At 46.4% G+C, this 20295-nt stretch overlaps 10 protein-coding genes across 10 annotated transcripts; 6 read left to right on the top strand and 4 right to left on the bottom strand.

Annotated features, from left to right (window-relative positions):
* Positions 1–1414: 1414 nt before the first annotated feature.
* VRG4 (GDP-mannose transporter) lies at positions 1415–2434 on the top strand (the record flags this gene model as incomplete). Its single annotated transcript, XM_024856705.1, has 1 exon — positions 1415–2434. The coding sequence occupies one exon, from the start codon at positions 1415–1417 to the stop codon at positions 2432–2434; it is 1020 nt and encodes a 339-aa protein (XP_024716304.1).
* Positions 2435–2642: 208 nt separating this feature from the next.
* C7M61_001290 (importin-alpha export receptor) lies at positions 2643–5606 on the top strand (the record flags this gene model as incomplete). The annotated part of the gene is made up of 1 exon (XM_024856704.1): positions 2643–5606. One exon carries the CDS (start codon positions 2643–2645, stop codon positions 5604–5606), a length of 2964 nt encoding a protein of 987 aa, XP_024716303.1.
* A 165-nt stretch (positions 5607–5771) lies between these two features.
* HAP2 (Hap2p) lies at positions 5772–6494 on the bottom strand (the record flags this gene model as incomplete). Its single annotated transcript, XM_024856703.1, has 1 exon — positions 5772–6494. The coding sequence occupies one exon, from the start codon at positions 6492–6494 to the stop codon at positions 5772–5774; it is 723 nt and encodes a 240-aa protein (XP_024716302.1).
* Positions 6495–6912: 418 nt separating this feature from the next.
* ZCF4 (Zcf4p) lies at positions 6913–7429 on the bottom strand (the record flags this gene model as incomplete). The annotated part of the gene is made up of 2 exons (XM_024856702.1): positions 6913–7145; positions 7168–7429. The coding sequence occupies 2 exons, from the start codon at positions 7427–7429 to the stop codon at positions 6913–6915; spliced, it is 495 nt and encodes a 164-aa protein (XP_024716301.1).
* Positions 7430–8221: 792 nt separating this feature from the next.
* Positions 8222–10712, top strand: C7M61_001287 (uncharacterized protein; the record flags this gene model as incomplete). Its single annotated transcript, XM_024856701.1, has 2 exons — positions 8222–10684; positions 10710–10712. 2 exons carry the CDS (start codon positions 8222–8224, stop codon positions 10710–10712), a joined length of 2466 nt encoding a protein of 821 aa, XP_024716300.1.
* Positions 10713–10777: 65 nt separating this feature from the next.
* On the bottom strand, positions 10778–11635 carry C7M61_001286 (uncharacterized protein; the record flags this gene model as incomplete). Its single annotated transcript, XM_024856700.1, has 1 exon — positions 10778–11635. One exon carries the CDS (start codon positions 11633–11635, stop codon positions 10778–10780), a length of 858 nt encoding a protein of 285 aa, XP_024716299.1.
* An 86-nt stretch (positions 11636–11721) lies between these two features.
* Positions 11722–13742, top strand: MTO1 (tRNA modification protein; the record flags this gene model as incomplete). The annotated part of the gene is made up of 2 exons (XM_024856699.1): positions 11722–13616; positions 13715–13742. 2 exons carry the CDS (start codon positions 11722–11724, stop codon positions 13740–13742), a joined length of 1923 nt encoding a protein of 640 aa, XP_024716298.1.
* Positions 13743–13792: 50 nt separating this feature from the next.
* On the bottom strand, positions 13793–15619 carry C7M61_001284 (uncharacterized protein; the record flags this gene model as incomplete). The annotated part of the gene is made up of 1 exon (XM_024856698.1): positions 13793–15619. One exon carries the CDS (start codon positions 15617–15619, stop codon positions 13793–13795), a length of 1827 nt encoding a protein of 608 aa, XP_024716297.1.
* A 1705-nt stretch (positions 15620–17324) lies between these two features.
* On the top strand, positions 17325–18464 carry C7M61_001283 (uncharacterized protein; the record flags this gene model as incomplete). Its single annotated transcript, XM_024856697.1, has 1 exon — positions 17325–18464. The coding sequence occupies one exon, from the start codon at positions 17325–17327 to the stop codon at positions 18462–18464; it is 1140 nt and encodes a 379-aa protein (XP_024716296.1).
* Positions 18465–19335: 871 nt separating this feature from the next.
* On the top strand, positions 19336–20235 carry C7M61_001282 (nicotinate-nucleotide diphosphorylase (carboxylating); the record flags this gene model as incomplete). The annotated part of the gene is made up of 1 exon (XM_024856696.1): positions 19336–20235. The coding sequence occupies one exon, from the start codon at positions 19336–19338 to the stop codon at positions 20233–20235; it is 900 nt and encodes a 299-aa protein (XP_024716295.1).
* Between the last annotated feature and the right edge of the window lie 60 nt (positions 20236–20295).

The raw sequence follows: 20295 nt of genomic DNA, 5'->3' as shown, positions 1-20295 counted from the left end.
CTGACGATGCATACTTACAGGTTTGGACGGAAGCAGAGAAAAGGGTCGGCCATATCGGGCCGTAACTCGGAATATTGCCCATGTGTGCGCAAGAGACAATCGGATGCGAGGTATTTTTGACGTGTTGAGGGAGACGCAGAAAGCTGTCAAAATGCGGGAACCGAGTCTGGGTGACACATTTTGCGGACGAGCACAAAACAGGGTGAAGGTTTTGGGGGTAAGTTTTAGGATTCTCTTGGCATTGAGCTGATTGGAGAAATGTGGTTTTATTGTTCGTTGAGCAAAGACCCTTGCGGCCAATAAACCCAAGGTAGCACAAACCCCTACGTCCTAGGGGTTGCTATTGTGAGGCTCTGGAACCTGTGCCACAAAGCACCTCGTCTACAAATACAGGTCCACAGTAGATGAGGTAGATCAGAAACGTCATTTTCTGACGCGAATGAGTCGAGCCGTTTTTTCTGGAAATCGATACAGAATGGAGTGCAGGGTCTGGATTAGGGCTTGAGGAGAAGGAGTGTTCGGTTATCGGTATCTGGCGTGTTTTATCCGCCGATTTGGTCCACAACGGCAGATCGCCGGAGATCCACCATCATTGAAGTTCAACCATTCTACTTGACATAATAGGCGAATGGAAATAGCAAACGCTTCATATCAATTCCCCGATTTCTGCGTCCTGTGTTCTCCCGAACTTAGCCTTTTCCGGGGTTCGGAGAGCCGTTCGCCGACTCGAGCCGAATTTCCACAAAGGAGACCACTTTTTTTTTCACTCGCCGTCTTTTGAACAATGTGCTGTCTTGCACCGCCTACTTGGGCACTTTTCGCAGCCACTACGCGGCATACTACCCTGCTTTCTCCATAGGGGTAGTTTTAGAAAAGGAGATTGAAATTTCTCCAAAAACCCAACCTTTTATCTGAAGCGCTGGTATTCCTTCCTTGGCAAAACTCCAGCCTCGCTCCACGTCTACCTGCTTTTAGGTTCGCCGCTTTTTACTGGCTCAACTGCCTCACAACAGATAAGCCTCACCGTATTCAGGAACCGGAACGCAGCCAGCAGCCCAGTCAGTTCGACGTATTTTCAGAAAAAACTTCAGTTTCCATTGCTTTTTCAGACATGATCCATCGGCATTGTTCACAGAAAACTCATTGCTGGCATCACAATAGCACTTCCTGGCTCCAAACCAACACTGGCTTGATGCCCCTGGACACTACTGGCTCGCGTTTCTTCGATCGATGGCGACTGCATACAGGCGCAACTGCGTGGTTCTCACACTTAATGGACACAACACGCTCTGTTTTCGTTTTTTTTTCTACCAACTGAGAACTCACAGGCTTTCAAACTAACCCGTGCCGCCGTTGTATGGGAATTCTTCTGTTCTATCTTATTGGCCAGACTATATATTTATTGAAACGAAAAATGGAAAAGAACTCCCCTCAAGCCGGCTCTTCTTACGGCACTAACAATGCCCATTCCCTCACCAACTCGGGTCCTTTGTCCATCGCCTGCTACTGTTTTGCGTCGATCTTGATGACCGTCACTAATAAGTACGTGCTTGCCAAGGACTTCAACTACCCTTTCTTGCTTTTGGCCGTCCAGGGCATGACGTGTACTGCCATCATTGCTACCTTGAAGGCCTTGAACATCATCACCTACCGTCCATTCAACAAGGATGAGGCCAAGAAGTGGATGCCCATCGTTCTTATGCTTGTTGCCATGATTTACACTGGCTCCAGAGCTTTGAAGGGCTTGTCTATCCCTGTCTACACTATCTTCAAGAACTTGACCATCATCTTGATCGCTTACGGTGAGGTCTTGTGGTTCGGTGGAAAGGTCACTCACATGGTTTTGGGTTCTTTCCTCTTGATGGTCTTCTCCTCCGTCTTGGCTTGTTACGGTGACTCCTCTGCTACCAGGACCGCTGAGGATGCCGCTTCCATGTACGCCGGCTACTTCTGGATGTTTGCCAACTGTTTCGCCAGTGCCGCTTTCGTCTTGACCATGAGAATCAGAATCAAGTTGACCAACTTCAAGGACTTCGACACCACCTACTACAACAACTTGTTGTCCATCCCCATTTTGCTCGTGGCCACTTTTCTCTTGGAGGACTGGTCCCCAGAGACTGTGAACAAGAACTTCCCACCTGAGACCAGAAACGCCACCATCACCGCCATGGTTCTTTCTGGTGCTTCTACTGTCGCCATTTCTTACTGTTCTGCCTGGTGTGTCAGAGTGACATCTTCCACCACTTACTCCATGGTCGGCGCTTTGAACAAATTGCCAATTGCATTGTCTGGTTTGGTTTTCTTTGACGCAGCTGTTAACTTCTGGTCTGTTTCTTCGATCTTTGTCGGCTTTGTGTCTGGTTTGGTGTACGCGGTTGCCAAGCAGAAGCAGCAGAAGGAAAGTGCTCAGCAATTGCCTACTACCTCCAAGTAAGGAGTGACAGAATACCTCGCATATTGATTTACAATTCATAGAACATTCCAAGCATTTCTGTAGATTAGATAAATTAATGAAATTTATAGTTTCGAGTAGCAGGTTGCGGCCTGCACAACCAGTGATGGACCTGTAGAAAAATCAAAATCAGAGATCCAGAGACTCACATAGAAAAAACCATCAACCCTTTTATTTACCCGCCACCACTATGGCCGAAAACAGTTTAGAAAATATCTCCGCTTACCTAAAAGAGTCACTTAATCCACATCATGCCAAACAGGCGGAATCGCATTTGAGATCAATTGAGTCTCAACCTCACTTCGCTATAAACTTGCTTCACACGGTTGCCTCCACCAACTTAGAACCTGCTGTGAGACTTGCAGCTGCTCTTTTCTTGAAAAATTTAGTCAAAAGAAAGTGGGTAAACGAAGATGGAGAGTATATGTTGTTTAATGACGACGTTCAATACGTGAAGCTGGAAATCTTGAACGTTATGATCAAGCTCCCTAACAATTTACAAGTCCAGTTAGGAGAAACTATATCGATCATTGCCGAGCTGGATTTCCCACACAATTGGGGAAATCTCATTGATGACCTTGTTGCGAAGTTGTCTCCAGAGGATTTTGTCTTGAACAGAGGTATCTTAATAGTGGCACATTCGATCTTCAAGAAATGGAGGCCTTTATTCAGATCCGACGAGTTGTTCTTGGAGATCAAGATGGTTTTGGACAAGTTCGCTGAACCGTTTATGGCTCTCTTGACCAAAACAGATGAGAACATCACAGAAGCCGTCGCTCTGAACAACTCCGCTTCCCTTATCATTTACTTGGAATGCTTGTTGTTGCTTGTACAGATCTACTATGACTTGAACTGTCAGGACATTCCCGAGTTCTTCGAGGATAACCTTAACACAGGTATGGGCATTCTTCATAAGTACTTGGGATTCCTGTCTAACTTGGTCGGTGATGCTAGCGACGATGAAGATGTTGACGTGTTGATCAAGGTGAAGACTGCTATCATTGAGTTGTTATCCCTACACGTCACCAGATATGCAGAGGAATTTGATCCCTTGATTCCAAATTTTATCACATCCGTTTGGGAACTCATCAACACCTACGTCACACAACAACCGAAGTTTGATCTTTTGGCAGTCAACGCATTGTCATTCTTGACATCTATTACAAAAATTGTCAAATACCAGTCCTACTTCAACAATGAGCAGGCAATCAATGAGATCATCGAAAAGATCATTCTTCCCAACATCGCTTTCAGAGAGGTTGACGAGGAGACCTTCGAGGACGAACCAATCTCCTTCGTGAGATCCGATTTGGAAGGATCCGATTTTGACTCCAGGAGAAAATCTTCCACAGATTTCTTGAGGGAGTTGAAGGACGTCAACACAGAGCTCTTGACAGGCACAGTCATGTCATATGTCAACAGATTCTTGTCCCACGATGACTGGAGGAACAGAGATATCGCCATTTACTTATTTACATCATTGGCTGCCAAGGGCTCCGTCACAAACATTGGTGTCACCTCCACAAACATGTTGGTGGATGTCGTGAAATTCTTCACCGATAACATTGCATCATACTTGACTGGTGACGCCACGCCGATTTTGAAAGTCGACGCCATCAAGTATATCATGACCTTCAGAAATCAGTTGACCAAGGAGCAACTCTTGACTACCATCCCTCTTTTGGTTGATCATTTGAAGAACTCCAATGTTGTCGTGTACACTTATGCCGCTATCACAATCGACAAGCTCTTGGCTATGACGAACTTTGCGGACTCCAAGCACACTCCTGTTTTCAACAAGCTGGATATTCAACCTTACGTCAATGACTTGTTGAGCAACCTATTTACCCTCATCCTTTCAAACACAGCACCTGAGAAGCTTTCCGAAAACGAATTCTTGGTTAAAACTGTAATGAAGGTATTGAGTACAGCGGAGGATGTCATTGAGGAGAGTTTCAAGTTGACTATTATTGAGCAGCTCTTGAAGATTTTGGGTATCATCGCCAAAAACCCCGCCAACCCAAGATTCACGCATTACATCTTTGAAAGTTTGGGTCTTTTGATTAAATTCGGTGCAGACAAAGATGACTCCAAAATCAAAAAGTACAGCTCCCTTATCATGCCTTCTTTGCTAGAGATCCTTGGCGAGGACGTGCAAGAATTTGTGCCTTACACATTCCAGATTTTGGCTTTCCTTCTTGAAAACTTCCTGAAGGCATCCCCCATTCCGGATGAGTATAAGACTCTTGTCAAGCCTCTTTTATCTCCTGCTGTCTGGGAATACCGTGGTAATGTTCCCGGTATCACGAGGTTGCTCGTCGCCATCATGGCTCATAATTCCTCCGTCATTGCATCATCCTCCCAAGAATTAGTTCCGTTGCTTGGTGTCTTCCAGAAACTCATTGCCTCAAGAGCAAATGATACATACGGCTTTGATTTGTTGCAAGGAATCTTTTTGTACTTCCCGCTTGATTTGGTCTCCGTCCATTTGAACCAGATCTCGGTACTCCTTTTGACCAGATTGAAGACCTCGAGAACCGAAAAGTATATTAAAAAGTTTGTGATCTTTTTGATGTCCTTGTGCTGCGTGCCATTGAATGATACACTTAACGCAAAGACTCAGAGCCAGATCAACGCAGGCTTTGCCATTAACCTCATAGAATCAGTCCAACAAGGAGTGTTCCAACAGATCACCAACAGTTTTATTTTGCCAACAACTGAGGAATTTGCAAACTTGCAAGACAAGAAGATCGCTGCCTTGGGATTGTCTCAATTGATTGTTTCCGAGCAGTTTACCCAAGGCTCGTGCAAAGCCTTGCTCCAGCCTACGGTTGAACAGCTTTGTAAGAACTTGACACTCTTGTCAGGTATTGCAAAGGGAAATAACGTTGCAGAAAATACTATCACTGGCGGCCCTAACGCCACAAGTGTGGCTATTAATGAGGTTGATCTTGAGAGCGCAGCCTACGGTTCCAACTTTTCCAAGATCATCTCGATTCTGTTGAAGCCGTTCGATCCAGTGCCTCATGTGCAAAACGAGGACTTCAAACAGATTCGCTACATTGCTGTTGCAAACATCAAGCGTATTGGAGAAATGGGTGCATTGAATCAACTCAGCGAGTTCGCTCAAGCTGTAGTGGCTAGCACAAATTGATCATGAACAACTTTTTCTTTATTAAAATTACACGAACAACGAATAGGAAGAAACGTCTAGGAAGAAATGAAAGAGAACCGTCGTAAACCCACTGTAAGTCCCGAGGCTATCAACAGCACGTCACTGTTGCAGCTGCGCGGGAAGTTTTTTTTCGTAAAACAATGTCTAGTGCCCGGGCTCACTGATAAGATTCTGGAAGATCGACTCCCCCACGTCTTTCTGTTCCACAGCGGACTGCTCTGTGGTAGCAGGGGAGGAGTGCTGGGTGTTGGCGGAAGAGCCCGATTCGGAGGTGTCACTTTTCTTTTGAGCGTCTGAGGCGTCCTGCTTGGAGTCGGTGTCGGAGCCTTCCATGCTCTTCATCTTCTCCAATCTCTCCTTTTCGGCAATCTCAGCGGCCGTCAAGAAACGGCCACCCTGTCCACGAGGACGTCTCATAGCGTGCTTATGCCTCGACTCGTGCAAATATGGCTTTCTTGTTCTTGCAATCTTAAGGGTCTCCTCTAACTTGGCTCTGGCAATCCGCCTCTTCAATATTCTGTGATACTGCTTGGCATTGACGTAGAAAGGCTGTTCAGCTGGCTGTTCGACAGGCGGCTGGGGAGGCATATGGGTCTGGGGTAACTGAGAAGGGACCTGTCTCTGAGCTTCAGGGATCACCGGAGCCCCCGAGTTGATGGGCTCTTGCTGGTAGTATTCGTGGTGGGGGGATTCGTTAGAGTCATAAGGGGGATGGGAAGTGCCGTTTTCGGCTTGGTAGTATTGGGGTCTGTCGTGCTGGTCTATCTGGTTGTTGATGATGCCATGTTGGGGAACATGCGAGCTGTAGTATGTCTGGGGGATCTGGTCGGCGTAGTAGGCCCCCGGCTCCTGGTGTAGAGATGTCATTATTTGGCTGTTTGGAATGGCCTGGCTATTGCATAAACAAGGACAACTTGAGCTATGGCCAAAGGTAAGGAAGAGACACTAGCGACTATATACTCCAAAGGAAAAATAGGATTTCGCACGCATCACCGTGTAGAAGCTGTGGTCAGCATGCAGGCCCAGCCCAGCCAGACCTTACCCGAGTCCGAGATCGGTACAGCAGCAAACTGAAGTGATGATGATTTTGTTGGGCTATCTATGATAGTATGGTGATTTAGGTGGATTCGGTCATCTTGTGCTTCTGTTTGTTTTAGCTGACAACGACTCCACTCGTCGCAGAGGCTCATAATCGCTTGTGGCAGTGAAAAATTCACCTAAACTACGATATATACATTTTTTAGCTCGTTTTGTTGCTTCTATCTGCGGTAAATATTATGCTCTCTCATGCTCGCTTGAAGGTATCTCCTAGGTCCATCTGGTGGGCTATGAAGTTTCGAATGAGGTCCTTGTCCACATTCCCATACACCTCCTCTTCCTCCTTGTCCTCCTCCTCCACGCAATCCTGCTGCATGGCGATTCTTTGCAAGAAGTAGTTACTTTTTTTCTCGTTCTTTCTTTCCGCCTCAATCTTGGGCTTACTGATGCGATATTCATGCTGCGGCGTTCCACTGTGCACTGGCTGCGAAATTTGTGGTACCCCGGATTCTGGCACTTGGCTGAAATAATTGGTATAGCTTTCTTCCAAAGTGGGGAGATGTGGGTCCGAGCGCCGTCGAAGGCCTTCTTTCGCTGTATGTGTGTTGGGGGTGCTCAGTATCAATGTAGATGGATCTATAGTCCTCTCTTGCCTCTGCTGAGATGAAATGCTTTGTGGGGCTTCCGGAGCCTCCGGTTTCATCTTCTTGTTTCCAGGATCTGAACCTCGTAGCGTTTTGGCCTTCACTATATGCTCTGGCCATGTGCACTGCAACTCGTTAGTGTGGCAGTTTCGACACTGAGGATACAGCGACTCGTCACATTTCTTCTTGCGCCTTCGGCACGTAAAGCAGCCGTTCCGAGACCGCTTTCGAGACGGCTTATCCATGTCAGCGGGTAGCTTTGGGAGTGGTTTCGAAGTGAAATCTTTTCCTGGTGAAGTATTGCCTAAAGCGGCAAGTGCACACCGCGCTTAATTTTGAAAAAGAGTCAGACCATCCTCCACGGCCGAGTAGACCGAAGATCAGCAGGGAAACGTGAGGGTGTTTACTGAAGAGACTATGAAGGGTTCGTGGGATTTTTCATTTTGGGTGAAAACTGTGGATTCTATTGTGAAATTGTGGATGGCTGCGAAATCTTCTCAGTGATGTGGGAAGATCGTCACGCTACAATGAAGCAAAGGTAGGATTAATAAGAAGCTTTGGATTACCACGGCCCATTCATAATACTTGTTTGGATTCGAGCAAGATTATTCAAATCTTACCTGGGTTAACTTAGTAGTTCCGGTGCTAGACAACTTCATGGAGTCGCCCATCGCTGTGGTACGCATAAATACTCAAACATCTTCGTAGAGATAGTAAATAAGCTGCAAAAATGGTCTTTCTTTATTTTCGTAACGCCCAAAATCTTCCTTATCGCTTAACACAAATCGGACCCTTTGGTCTCAGAACCTCACCCAAAATCGCGCCTAACAATTTCTAGCTACCAGATCACCAATTACCATGGACAGGAGAAAAGGGCTGACGACGTCCATAACGTCGCAAGCTTCATCCACAATGCTGAACTCCAGCGTACCTACTACGCAAAAATTGATCGAATTCTCCGTGGATGACGTTTTCGCCCGTTACACGGTGCCTCAAGTCCAGAAACTTCATAAAGACTACCATCAAGACATAACCAAGGCCAAAGATGAGCTTCACTTATTGGTGGGTGGCAAGTACAGAGACTTGATAAGGATTGCCGAAGAAATTGACACCATGAGCTCAACGGCGTACAAATTGGACAATACCTTGGCTGATTTGTCTTTCAAGTCTTCCAACTACATCACATTTGGCAACAACAAGTTCTCCAAGTTTGACTCCGTTGTCAGGAAAGAGAACGTCCAGAAAGCTCGCCAGGCTTCTCAAATGACTATCTTAAACAATGTGATCAACAACGAACTTATTGGCTATGATTTGAAACTCCAGACAGACTCGCTCAGAAGAACCCAATACTTGGTCCACTTGGCTAAGATATACTACACAATTGAGAAGCTCTTTGCTGACATCATTCCTTCAAATGACCACAAGGCCACAAGCTATAAGAAGCTCAAAGAAAACTTTGTCTCGTACCTTGAGAGAAAGCTAGCCCGCTACACATTCACAGGGGACTCTTTGAGCAATACAAGTGGCCTTCGTAACGTGGATGATATAATACAGAAGACCCAGAAGAGTCAATGGCTCGAAGATGAGACATTCGATTTCCTCAGTGAAGAGCAAGATGACGAATTCTATCAGTACTCAGACCTGGACTCCAAGACAGATTCAATTACGAACGCTTCCAGTGTTCCAATCGTTAACTACATCCTTGCATACATCATCGTCAACCATGACGGGGAGGCCACCAACTCATTACTGTCAATCACTTCGAAGATAATCGATCTTAGAACCGCTCATTTACAATCACTCGCCAAGGACGCCTCTAAGAACCCACAGGTCTCCAACACAAACTTCTACAAGCTCTTTCGCTTCATTGAATCCACTGCAGTGTGCGTAAATGAATATCTCGCAAATGATGGAGAGCTTAAGACAAGGCTCAAGACGTTGAAAGCATGGAAGGCATCGCAATTGATTGGATTTCATAGCTGGTTTGAGGTCGACGACATCAGATTTGACATCAATATGGAGCTGTCTGGATCACTGAACTTTGAAGAGTCACTTCTGACCTACTACAACAACAGCGGTCTCCTTCTTCAGAACTTCATCCGCGATTTGTATCAAGCTTCAACCTCAAGCGAAACCGCTGCCTCAACAAAGGTTATACTCTCCGTGCTCTATAACTTTTTGTCCGGAGCCAGCAAATTGCAGGCCTTGGCAAATTACGAAGAAAGCAAATGCTACACCTCCGAGAGTGTTTTTACAGAGAAACTCATCTCAAGTATCATCACATCAGCATTTGAGCATGTCGAAAAAGCATCACAATCACATTTGCATAACCTCACCGAAGGTGATTCCTCCGTTTTACTGTCGTTGAACAGCCTGATTCGAGAAACAAACCTTGACTCCTGTCACGATAATGATTTCTTCTCAAATGAAATAATAAGCTCGATGGAGGAGGATATAGAGACTTACTTGGGAAACGTTCTGCGTCTTGCATCATTGACTTCAACAAAATCTGAGCACAGCCTCTCATCATGGTTACTGGCAATGCGGTCAATTCTCCTAGAGACCAAAAGTCACGGAGATAACACCATTAAGAAAATTGAAAATGTTCTCAACCGGGCGAGCGAAGGCTCTTCCATAAAGAGGGAAGCATCTACTTTCTCAAATAAACTTGATGGGATCTACCAGTCAATCATCAAAGATCTTGGAGTCCAGTTGGATGTCTTTGTCAGTGGACTTGCAGGAGAGCTTGCTAGTGACGGAAACGAGGAAAAGGATATCGTTTTTGGTGTTCTCAGCTATATCCTTGAGGTGAAACAATTTATTCAGAAAACTCTCAAGAGTGATTCAAAATCAATCGTCAAGAAGATTGACGATCTTTTGCACGAACTTTACGACCATATATTGAAATCTGCTCTCAACTCCAGAATTGGAGACAAGACTGTTGAGGAGAGCCTTGCTGCCACCATACGGCCACCATCGACAATCCAAGACACCGACTTGTCTAGAAGGGCAGACACCCCAGTCCATTCAATCTTGTTTGGTCTTGTGGAGGAGCTTCTCGATCTGGATCGCTTTGAGCAGCAAAGAGTGATATCATTTTTCACGAACAAGGACACTGCTGAATTATTTTCATCACAAAAGAAGAAGCACATTTTACGAATTGTTGACGAAGTACTCACCGCTCCACAACCCAACTCAGATAGTGATGAGAACGGCATTGGAAAGATCCCAACTGCACAAGCTGAGCAGCTTCTTGCCAATATACTTTTCGTGCTTAACTTCACGCAGACCCTGACTATCAAGTCCAATGATGAAACCCTCCAACCTTACTTGCACAAAGTCAATGGTGTCGCAGAGCTGAACATTGAGCTCTCAGTAGTTGAAAGCATTGCAAGAGGAGTGAGTGAACAATACAAAGCTACAAAAGACATATTCCTCCCGTTGCTGGCGTTTTAATGTCTATAGATACTAATACAAATAAATTTTTGCCCCTGCATCAGCCATCTCCTTGAGCACCTGAGTGGTTTCCTGAATGTGCCATATATTCTGGAGCTTTTGGTCAAGGTAAGAGTTATCAACGAGAACAATCTTGACTTCTTCTTTCTTCAATCCCAGCTCCTCAGCACTAAGCACCTTTGCAAGTCTACCTGGCGTACAGCAAAGAACACGGGACCAGGTGGTGGAAACGAGTTTGAGGTCAACATGTAGCTTGTTCTTGTTAATGAGCTTGAGCGAAGAGCCTGGAATGTCTCGAAGAGCACGATGGACATCACATGCTCTGATGGCGGACATCGACATGATTGCAATGAACTTTCTTTCTTGGTTGGTATCCCCTTCCTCGGTTTCTTTGGCGCCCTTGGACTGTTTGTTCTTCTTGTTTTTGGTGTTCTTCTTTCCTGGTGTAGTTGAAGGAAGCATGTTACCAAATCTGTTGTCGATGAACTTGGACAAGTTGTCAAGTGTACGAGGCTCATCGAACTCGGATGACGATCTGAAGTCTGCTTTCTTGAGGTAAAGCTCAGACAACTCCAAGGCCGAGAGTTCTGTGTTCCTCTTACGGATCACGTCGTTCACATAGTCGCAAATGACTTCAGGTGAAGACTCAGTAGAGAGTTTCTTCTTCTTTTCAATGTCCATATCCATCTTGAGCTTCTTCTTCTCCTGCAATTTAGGGTTCTTGGTTCTCTTCTTGGAGTTCTCTTTTGGTGAAGTCTCATCGTCAGAACCGTCCTCAGCCACTTCAGCAGTTTCAACCTGAGGGACAGTCTCTGTGTCAGAGAAGTCAACCTCGTATTCTAGTCCGTCATCTAGTTCATCACCTGCCATTGTGTATGCTCTTTTCTGTGTATCTGAGATGAGCTTATCAGATCTACAAAAGGTCTGCGCGAAATGAGATGAGTATAGTACCAAGCATGTTATCTCGAACGGCACGTCTAATAGTGCCTAAAAGGGGCATATCGTTAAATGCTGAGCTTTCTAGGAAATTGGAAAGTGCTCAGCACCACCCTGTTATTGTGGTTGGTGGCGGTCATGCTGGATGTGAAGCTGCTACTGGATCAGCTCGTGCTGGAACGCCCACCACATTAATAACTCCACAAATCAGCAAAATAGGCACAGCCTCATGTAACCCGTCTATGGGTGGAATCGGAAAAGGCACTTTGCTTCGAGAGGTCGACGCTCTCGATGGTGTGGCACCAAAAGTCACGGATAAGTCAGGTATCCACTTTACGGTCTTGAATGCCTCCAAGGGCGCTGCAGTTCAAGGGCCAAGGGCACAAATCGACCGAGACATTTATCTCAAGGAGATGCAGAAGGTGATCTTGAACTACAAAAACTTGAGTGTTTTGGAAGGCTCAGTGGAAGATATCATCATCGCTCCATCCGCTCAGAGTAACGATTTTCAGGGCAGAACGTATGGAACGGTCAGGGGAGTTTGTCTTAATGATGGAAGAGTGTTACGTTGCGACAATATTGTTATTACAACGGGAACTTTTCTCGGGGGAGAAATTCACATTGGCATGGAGCTGTATCCATCAGGAAGAATGGGAGAAGATGCAACTTTTGGCTTATCCAAGACTTTGAGAGAAGCTGGATTCAACCTAGGAAGATTGAAGACAGGAACACCCCCAAGACTCTCATCTAAGACGATTGACTACACCAACTTATTGCCTCAGAAGTCAGATTATCCTCCACAGCCAATGTCTTTCATGACAAACGAAGTCGCTCTCCAAGACCAGCTTGTCCAGTGTCACCAAACATTCACAAATGAAGCGTTTCATGAACTTGTGGCCAAGAACCTTGATAAGACAATCCACATCAGGGAGACCGTCAAGGGCCCCCGCTACTGCCCTTCCATCGAATCGAAAATTATCAGATTCCCTCAGAAAACCTCACACGTCGTCTGGCTTGAGCCAGAAGGCTTAGATACCGACATTGTATACCCTAACGGTATTTCATGTACATTGCCTGCGGACCTTCAAGAACAGATGGTCAGGTTATTACCAGGCTGCTCCAACGTCACCATGACCCAACCAGGTTACGGCGTTGAGTATGACTATGTCGATCCCAGAGAGTTGAAGAGGACATTAGAAACAAAGTTAGTGAATGGGTTGTACCTTGCGGGACAGATCAACGGTACTACTGGGTATGAAGAGGCTGCTGCCCAAGGCTGTGTTGCTGGTATCAACGCTGGTCTTGCTCTGGCAAACAAGCCTCCTTTGGAACTCTTCAGATCTGATGGCTACACTGGTGTGGTTATTGACGATTTGATCACCAAAGGCGTTGAGGAGCCATACAGAATGTTCACATCTCGTTCAGAGTTCCGTTTCACAATGCGTGCTGACAATGCTGATCAAAGACTTACCGAAAAGGGCTATCACGCTGGTGTCGTTGGCGAGGAAAGATACAACCATTTCAAGAAGGAGATCGGTCAGTTCAACAACATTAGGTCTTTCTTGAAAGATATCGACTTGTCTGGTGCTCGTTGGACACCAGTGCTCGGCGAACTCGCAGACAAAGTCAACAAGAAGACAGTGGTAGATGGCTGGAAGCTTTTATCTTACCACGACATCACCCTTGATGTGATTCTTCCACGTCTTTACAAGGTCCTTCTTGATAAGGAGCTTCCGCAAGATTTTTACGACTTGTCAAGATGGCAGAAACAAAGGATTGATGTCGAAAGTCGATATGAGCCGTGGCTCAAGCGGGAAGAGCGTCATATCCGTGCATTTGAAGCAGATGAGAATTTGCTTCTTCCAGAAAATTATTTATACACCAACACCGGCAAGCTCAAGCTTTCAAATGAAGCGTGTCTGATGTTGAATACGGTGCAACCAAAAACAATTGGTCAGGCTAGGAGGATACAGGGTGTTACACCGGCGGCAATTTTTGAACTTTATAAATTAGTGCACCAGAAGCAGGCTCGTTTGAATAAGGAGAGTACAGCCGCTTCGGAAGTGCAAGTGTAAATAGAACTAAGATTAATTAATAGTCGTCATCATTGTCATCAAGCGAGACCTCTGTTTCAGAGTGAGATTCCAGTTTTTGGGCTCCACTGAAGGAAACAGATTCTCGTGTAAAGTTGTCATCATTGTCCGCACCAACTTCGACGATATTCGTTCGCTTGAGTTTCTTGATAGTAGATTGCTGCAAGCTGTTGTCTAACGATACGAGAGTCTCCAATGGGAAAAGGTCATGAGCAAGTTTGGCTACCCGTTTCATCTCGGACGTGGAAGATGTGGGCATCTTGACTCGGTTAAGATATAGTACAGCGTCTTGAATAGAAATTTTGTCAGATCCTCGATGTTCTGCGTAGGCTTTTAAAGTTGACATGGTTTGCTGAAGAAAGTCATTTGAACTTCTGAGCACCACCTGCAATAGAGCAGGCGAGATCCGGTTCAACTTGGATTTCTTCTTCGCAGGCCCTGATGCACCAGGCAAATGATTGACTGTATTCACCATGCCCTTCAACAAATATTTAGGAATAGGCAAATTGCTGGACGAGCGCACGCGTTTCTTGCCACTTCCGACAGTGATTCGCCGAGTCGTCGACGGTTGTGGTGGTATATTTTCCGAATTAAGTTCATCGTCAGTGAGTGAGAGTCCAGGCTGGAGTTGAAGGGCTGGGTTAGTGTCTATATCATCATTGTCAATTGTGAAGTGTCCCAGGATAAGCCCTTGATCGGAAGAGGGATGCTGAGGGAGATCATCAAGATCGTCCTGAAAGTTCATGTCTTGTGGGGAATCGATCTTCTCGGGAATCACCAGCATAGATTCAAGCTGAGATGCATCGAAGCGGTTGGCATCATCGTATTCGTAGGATTCGTATTCGGGTGTCTTTTGCAAGTCTAACGAAGGACGGTGCGTTCTTCTTGGCATTGTAAGTTCAGGCGCTCTATATTCACCTTCGCTAGACTCTTCGGAGTCGGAGTGGATAGCATTGTCGTTTACGGCAAGCGGCTCGGCCAACCTGATGTTTAACTCGTTTGGAGACTGTTGATTGTCAGTGAACTCCGGTAGCCCCTGGATAGTATTTTCAATGACAAACTTGGATGTGGAAATTATATCGTTGACGCCTCGGATGTCCTCGACTTCGCTTGGGGTTTCATGTTCAAACATCGATGACCGCTTTCTGCTTTCCAAGATGCGTTCGAGGTATGATTTGAAGGCGGGTTTGTTCGCCTTTGATGTATCCTTCGGGGTTGCAACAGGAGAGGCGCTTTGTGCTACCGTCAGTGGAGGCGACTTCATGGCATCGTCCGACGGTAGAGGCAAGGAGTAGTCAAACTCGCTATAATGGGCATGGTCTTGAGGGCTGAGCGAATGAAGACGATGTTCGTGGTCGAGCGCCTGAAACACCTTCTCACTTTCATACTCGGGTGACGGGTTCTGCTGGTCATGTATTAGTGCTCGGGAGAAGGTTCGGAGGAAGTCTTTGGTGATGGGCCCATGGTACCCAGAAACGTATGTGGCGCCGGTAGAGGAGCGTCTTCTTCTCCTGACCGTGAGGTGGTCACTCAAACGACGCGGCTGAGGCGTCGATAGCACAGACTCGTGTCTGGACTGAGGACCCAGTGAAGGTCTAGACAGCTGAAGCAGTGATGGTTTAGTGGATTTGGCAGATTTCTGGAAATACGTCGGCGGGCGTCCAAGCACCAGGGTAAGGTCGTCAGGCGGTAGAGCCACGAAACTAAGTCTAGAGCGGGAGCTCAGTGGAACCAGCAAGGATGTGTTTGTGGGAGGTCTGGTTCGTAGGGGAGTGGAAGGTTCGGTACGAGCATGCTGCTGCTCCCTGGGCGGCGGCAGAGGCATTGTGTGGAAGGAAAAGTGGCACTGGGGCGGTACTTAAAGGCTTGGGTTCGGAACAAGGGAATTAGAGTATGTGGTTGGAACGCATATGTGATGAGACAGTATGTTTTGATTAGGGCAACGACGTGCAGTGCTGTTGATGTCTCACTCGCATGGCGCATGGATACGAGAATGCCAGGGATCAGATCAAGCTTTTTGCGGTAAACTTTATTATTTTCGGCCTACGGCGATATTTTTTGCATCCTTACCCCTGATTTAAATTCTCGAGTGCTTAATCAGTTCGTTTTAGTTTGGAACTTGGCTAGTCTGATGTCGTAGTCTGGGGTGTGTTGTGTACATGGACATCGGTTAGTCCGGAAGCCCCTTGGTATGGGCGTCAAATCCACAATTACAGAAAGCTAAAAAATTCCTCGAGCCAGTGGGGAACATTCGTAACCCTGTAGGCCTAGGTCAGTGCAAGTAGCCATTGTGCCACCAAGCGAGATTTACGCCCACCAAGCCTCTGCAAATCAGGAAATGATGCCATGAGGTGTGGCTGCTGTGAAACGGAGTTTCTGGGCCTACTGATAATGTGTAGCGAATGATTGTATTTTTACTCACGGAATTGTCGGACTTCTCTGATACTCGTGTTATCAAAGAACAGAATATATCCAGCTGCGGACCAAAATCACGGAATGTAAAGCCTCAGGGACTACCAGGAGTATTTGATGTACGGTGTCCTTCAGCAAGCCACAGATTTTCACTCTGGTGTCTGCCGAATCGGCTGTGCCAGAGCTGTCGGAAATGGTTGCAAAATTCATGCATCTCGACGACTATCCCACGAACCTTCCCATCCTTCCTTATAGTGGTTCTTCTTGTAAGCACTGCAAATAAACGCCAGCCAAATAGACTTTGTCAAGGGCATAGCTCTGGGACGGTCCACTCTCCCGTTGTTGAGATTATAGAAACGATCTCTCTTATCGCAACTCCTATTCCTCCGTGGCGCCAGCTTCAATGCCTCGTAGTGGCCTCGCTGATCACATTCCCTCCTTCTTGCCTCTCTCTGCTTATTATTCAAAGTCTGGAATCTATCTCTCTTATCGCAGCTTCTTTTCCGCGGTGGGGGGAGTCCAGTGTCCCTCTTAACGCCGTAGGTCTTCTCAGCCATGGTTCATGGGCGTTGTGGTACTTCCAGCAGTGCAATCAAGCCATTTATAAGCTTCACCCTCTTGGCTTCACTATTCTCGTCCATCAGTTTGTGCGACCTTATTTGCCTAGAGACACAATGGGCTTGTCGTCTCGGTATCAATTCTTGGCGATTGCACTAAGAGGTTTTCGGTTCTTTTCAGGCTTCTAGAGGCTTGGGACATGGGGCTTCGGACCTGGAGTATTCTACAAAATATTCGGGTGGCTTGAACTCTTTTTTATTTTTTTCGTGTTCCTTGCCCTTCTTCGCTATCTTCCGATTATGGACTCCACCGTAAATGCACCTCTGCGGAGAGTTTGTCACATATCCGCGATATGGCCATATACTTGCCTCGAATTTCTTGACCGTACCTCTTCCAAATTAGCTCAGTACGGTCAAACCCACCTTTTCTTGGTGATTGTCAAAAGTTTGCAATTTTTCACCATGATCGATCTCTTCGGGTGCTTCGCTATCTAGTACTAGGCGCACCAAGACACCGCGATTGCTACTAAATCGCAATAATCAACTCTTCAGAAACTACAAATGGAAGCGCCATCTCATGGAGACAGCCTCTTGACGGCCTTGGTTGCCGGCTGCTCCTCTGCTGCATTTGCTGCATTTGCTACCTTCCCGCTTGATTTTATCAAGACCATGCATCAATTGGATAACACTCCCCAGTTAAACAAATTCAATGCTCCAGGCTTTCAACCGTCCTCGATTGTCCAGATCATGAAGGGTAGCAGTGCTCTTGTCACTGGTAATGTTCTCAAGAACTTCACCCGCCTTTTATCGTATAACTGGGCCTCCAACTTCATGGCGATGGATACAAGAAACGATACAAAAAAGACCAGTGCTCCAAGAGTGGTGATTGCTGGTGCCATGAGTGCTACCATGGAAACCGTGTTAATCATTCCAACTGAAAGAGTCAAAATCACGATGATCCAAAATCAAATCTTGGCCAATGAGAAGGCCCTCTTTCCTGATCAGTCAATTGATATCACAGGCATCGATAAGCACCACAAGCTGGTTCAGAGCATTTTTTCTAGACAGTATGTTTCGCCACATGCCTACTATACTAGTGGGTTAGTGTCGCAGCTCAAGTCAGGAAAGTCTGGCCAGAAGTTCCTGTCCACCCACCACCTCAAACCCTCGGCGACAGATGCTCTCAAGATGGAGTTTAACAAGACCCCTGCATTGACTCTTCTCGGGACTATTCGTCAAATGTACGCCCTTCAAGGCGTCAGGGGCTTCTTCACGGGTTCATTCATCACATTTGCACGCCAGATGGGCTCCTCGGCCGCCTGGTTCTCCACATATAACGCTACTAGACAGTTGGTTGACCCACACAACAAACCAGATGAACAGAATTGGTTCAGATTCCAGCATTCGGCATGGCAGCTGATTGGTCTTCACTGTATCTCGGCAGCTGCTGTCATTGCTCTTACCCAACCACTTGATGTGGTGAAGACGAACATTCAATCTAAAAACGGCAGCATGTTATTCAAGGACTCGCTCTCTACAGCCTACAAGTTAGTACTCAAGAAGGGCTTCAAATGTTTGTTTTCTGGTGCCGTGCCTCGTGGTATTAAGATTGGTATCAACGGAAGCATCACAGCATTCTTCTACGGCTGGATTGACAATGGTATCAACACCCTTGCTACCAAAACCGTCTTCACTGATTAGTTCATGCATTTTCGATATAGACAGGCAATAAAAGCTCGCCGCTCTTGTGCTTTACGGCGTTGAAGCTCTTTGCCAATAGAGACCCAGCAGAGCTTGGCTGGCTGAAGGCGACCTGGCGGGGGTTGAGTTGAAGCCCATGTATCAGGTAGTCGCATACTGCCTGTAACAAGTGCTTTCCAAGCCCAAACCGGCGCCATTTCGGGGCAATCCAGATTCTGGATATCCCAAGAATGATATTTTTATTGACTTGACGCGGTACGATCTCCTGTGTTTGGTAGATCATCCATCTGCCTTGCAGCTGGACGTCAACTATCGCCTCTGTCACGCAGACTCCGATCGCAATGCCTTTAATAAGCAAAACAAACGCATACCCTGAACTTGACCCCTTTTTACGGTCTCGCCATGCATCGCTCGCAGCCGAGGCCCCAAGCTCTTTATTGACAAATTCAAGTAGCTTTTCTACCCGCGTAACCTGAGCTGCCTGCTTCTCATCAGCCCGAACAATCTCCACCTCAATTTCCTCTGATTTGGTTTTAACTCGAATCCTTTTGATTGCCTCTGTTTTGGTTGTCCATTTGACACCATTGACGAAGCTCAGGTGGTACTTTTGGTGGATGTCTTTGTCCTGCTTGATGTACGCGTAGTACGTCATTCCACATAGCTTACAAGCCGAGGGACCTGAAGTCTTGGAGGAAGAAAGATTCAAGACACTTTGGGTTTTCTTTGATCTCTCATTTCCAGCCATATAAGTACATTGAGCTTCAAGATGAAGGTGGTGCTATGAGATGATGCAACGAGGTGGTGCAGGAAAAAACCCCGGGCCCCAGATTCCAGATATTCCCCGGAGAAATTCGCCTCATCTTCAACCACAATGTCATCCAAGTACGCCAACCTCCTTCCTGTCAACGGACACTGGAAACAGCAAATAACTGACTTTTTGACTGAAGATGTTCCTTCCTTCGACTACGGAGCCTTCGTGGTGGGTGACAAACAAGAGACAGCTTCATTGTACATGAAAGCGGAAGGATTGATCAGTGGAGTTCCTTTTGCTGCTGAAGTGTTCAAGCAGTGTGAGCTCGAGGTTGAATGGCATCACAAGGAGGGCGAATACGTCACTCCAGAGAAGTTGGCTGAGCTGAAGGGCAAGATTGTTGTTGCAACCGTGAAAGGTCCTGCCAACAAGATCCTACTTGCCGAGAGAACAGCCCTCAATTTGTTGGCTAGATCCTCTGGCATTGCCACCCAGTCCTATGTGACCAAGAAACTAGCAGACGAATCTGGCTACCAAGGTTTAATCGCTGGTACGAGAAAGACTACCCCAGGTCTCAGACAGCTTGAAAAATACTCCATGCTCGTGGGTGGAGTGGACCCACACAGATACGACCTCAGTTCGATGGTGATGCTTAAAGATAACCACATTGCATCTACCGGCAGTATTACGGAAGCCGTCAAGAGTGCCAGATCTGTTTGTGGATTCGCAGTGAAGGTTGAGGTTGAAGTCAGCACTGAGACCGATGCTAAAGAGGCCATTGACGCTGGAGCCGACGTGATTATGTTGGATAACTTCAGTGGTCCAGAGTTGCAGAAGGTGGCACAGAGCTTGAAGAAACATTACCAGGGCTCTAACAAGAGCTTCTTATTGGAATGCTCAGGCGGTTTGACATTGCAGAATTTAAGTACTTACTTGTGCAATGACATCGATATCTACTCGACGTCCTCGATCCACCAGGGATGCAAGATCGTCGACTTTTCCTTGAAGATCAATGCTTAACGAATCGACGATATGCTTTTTAGCTCGATGCTCTCGAAACCGGTATTGAACCCCAACACC

Source organism: Candidozyma pseudohaemuli (genome assembly GCF_003013735.1).
Source record: "Candidozyma pseudohaemuli strain B12108 chromosome Unknown scaffold00001, whole genome shotgun sequence".
Taxonomy (NCBI): domain Eukaryota; kingdom Fungi; phylum Ascomycota; class Pichiomycetes; order Serinales; family Metschnikowiaceae; genus Candidozyma; species Candidozyma pseudohaemuli.
The sequence above is the reverse complement of the archived record's forward strand: the minus strand, read 5'-3'. Positions and strand labels throughout refer to the sequence as shown.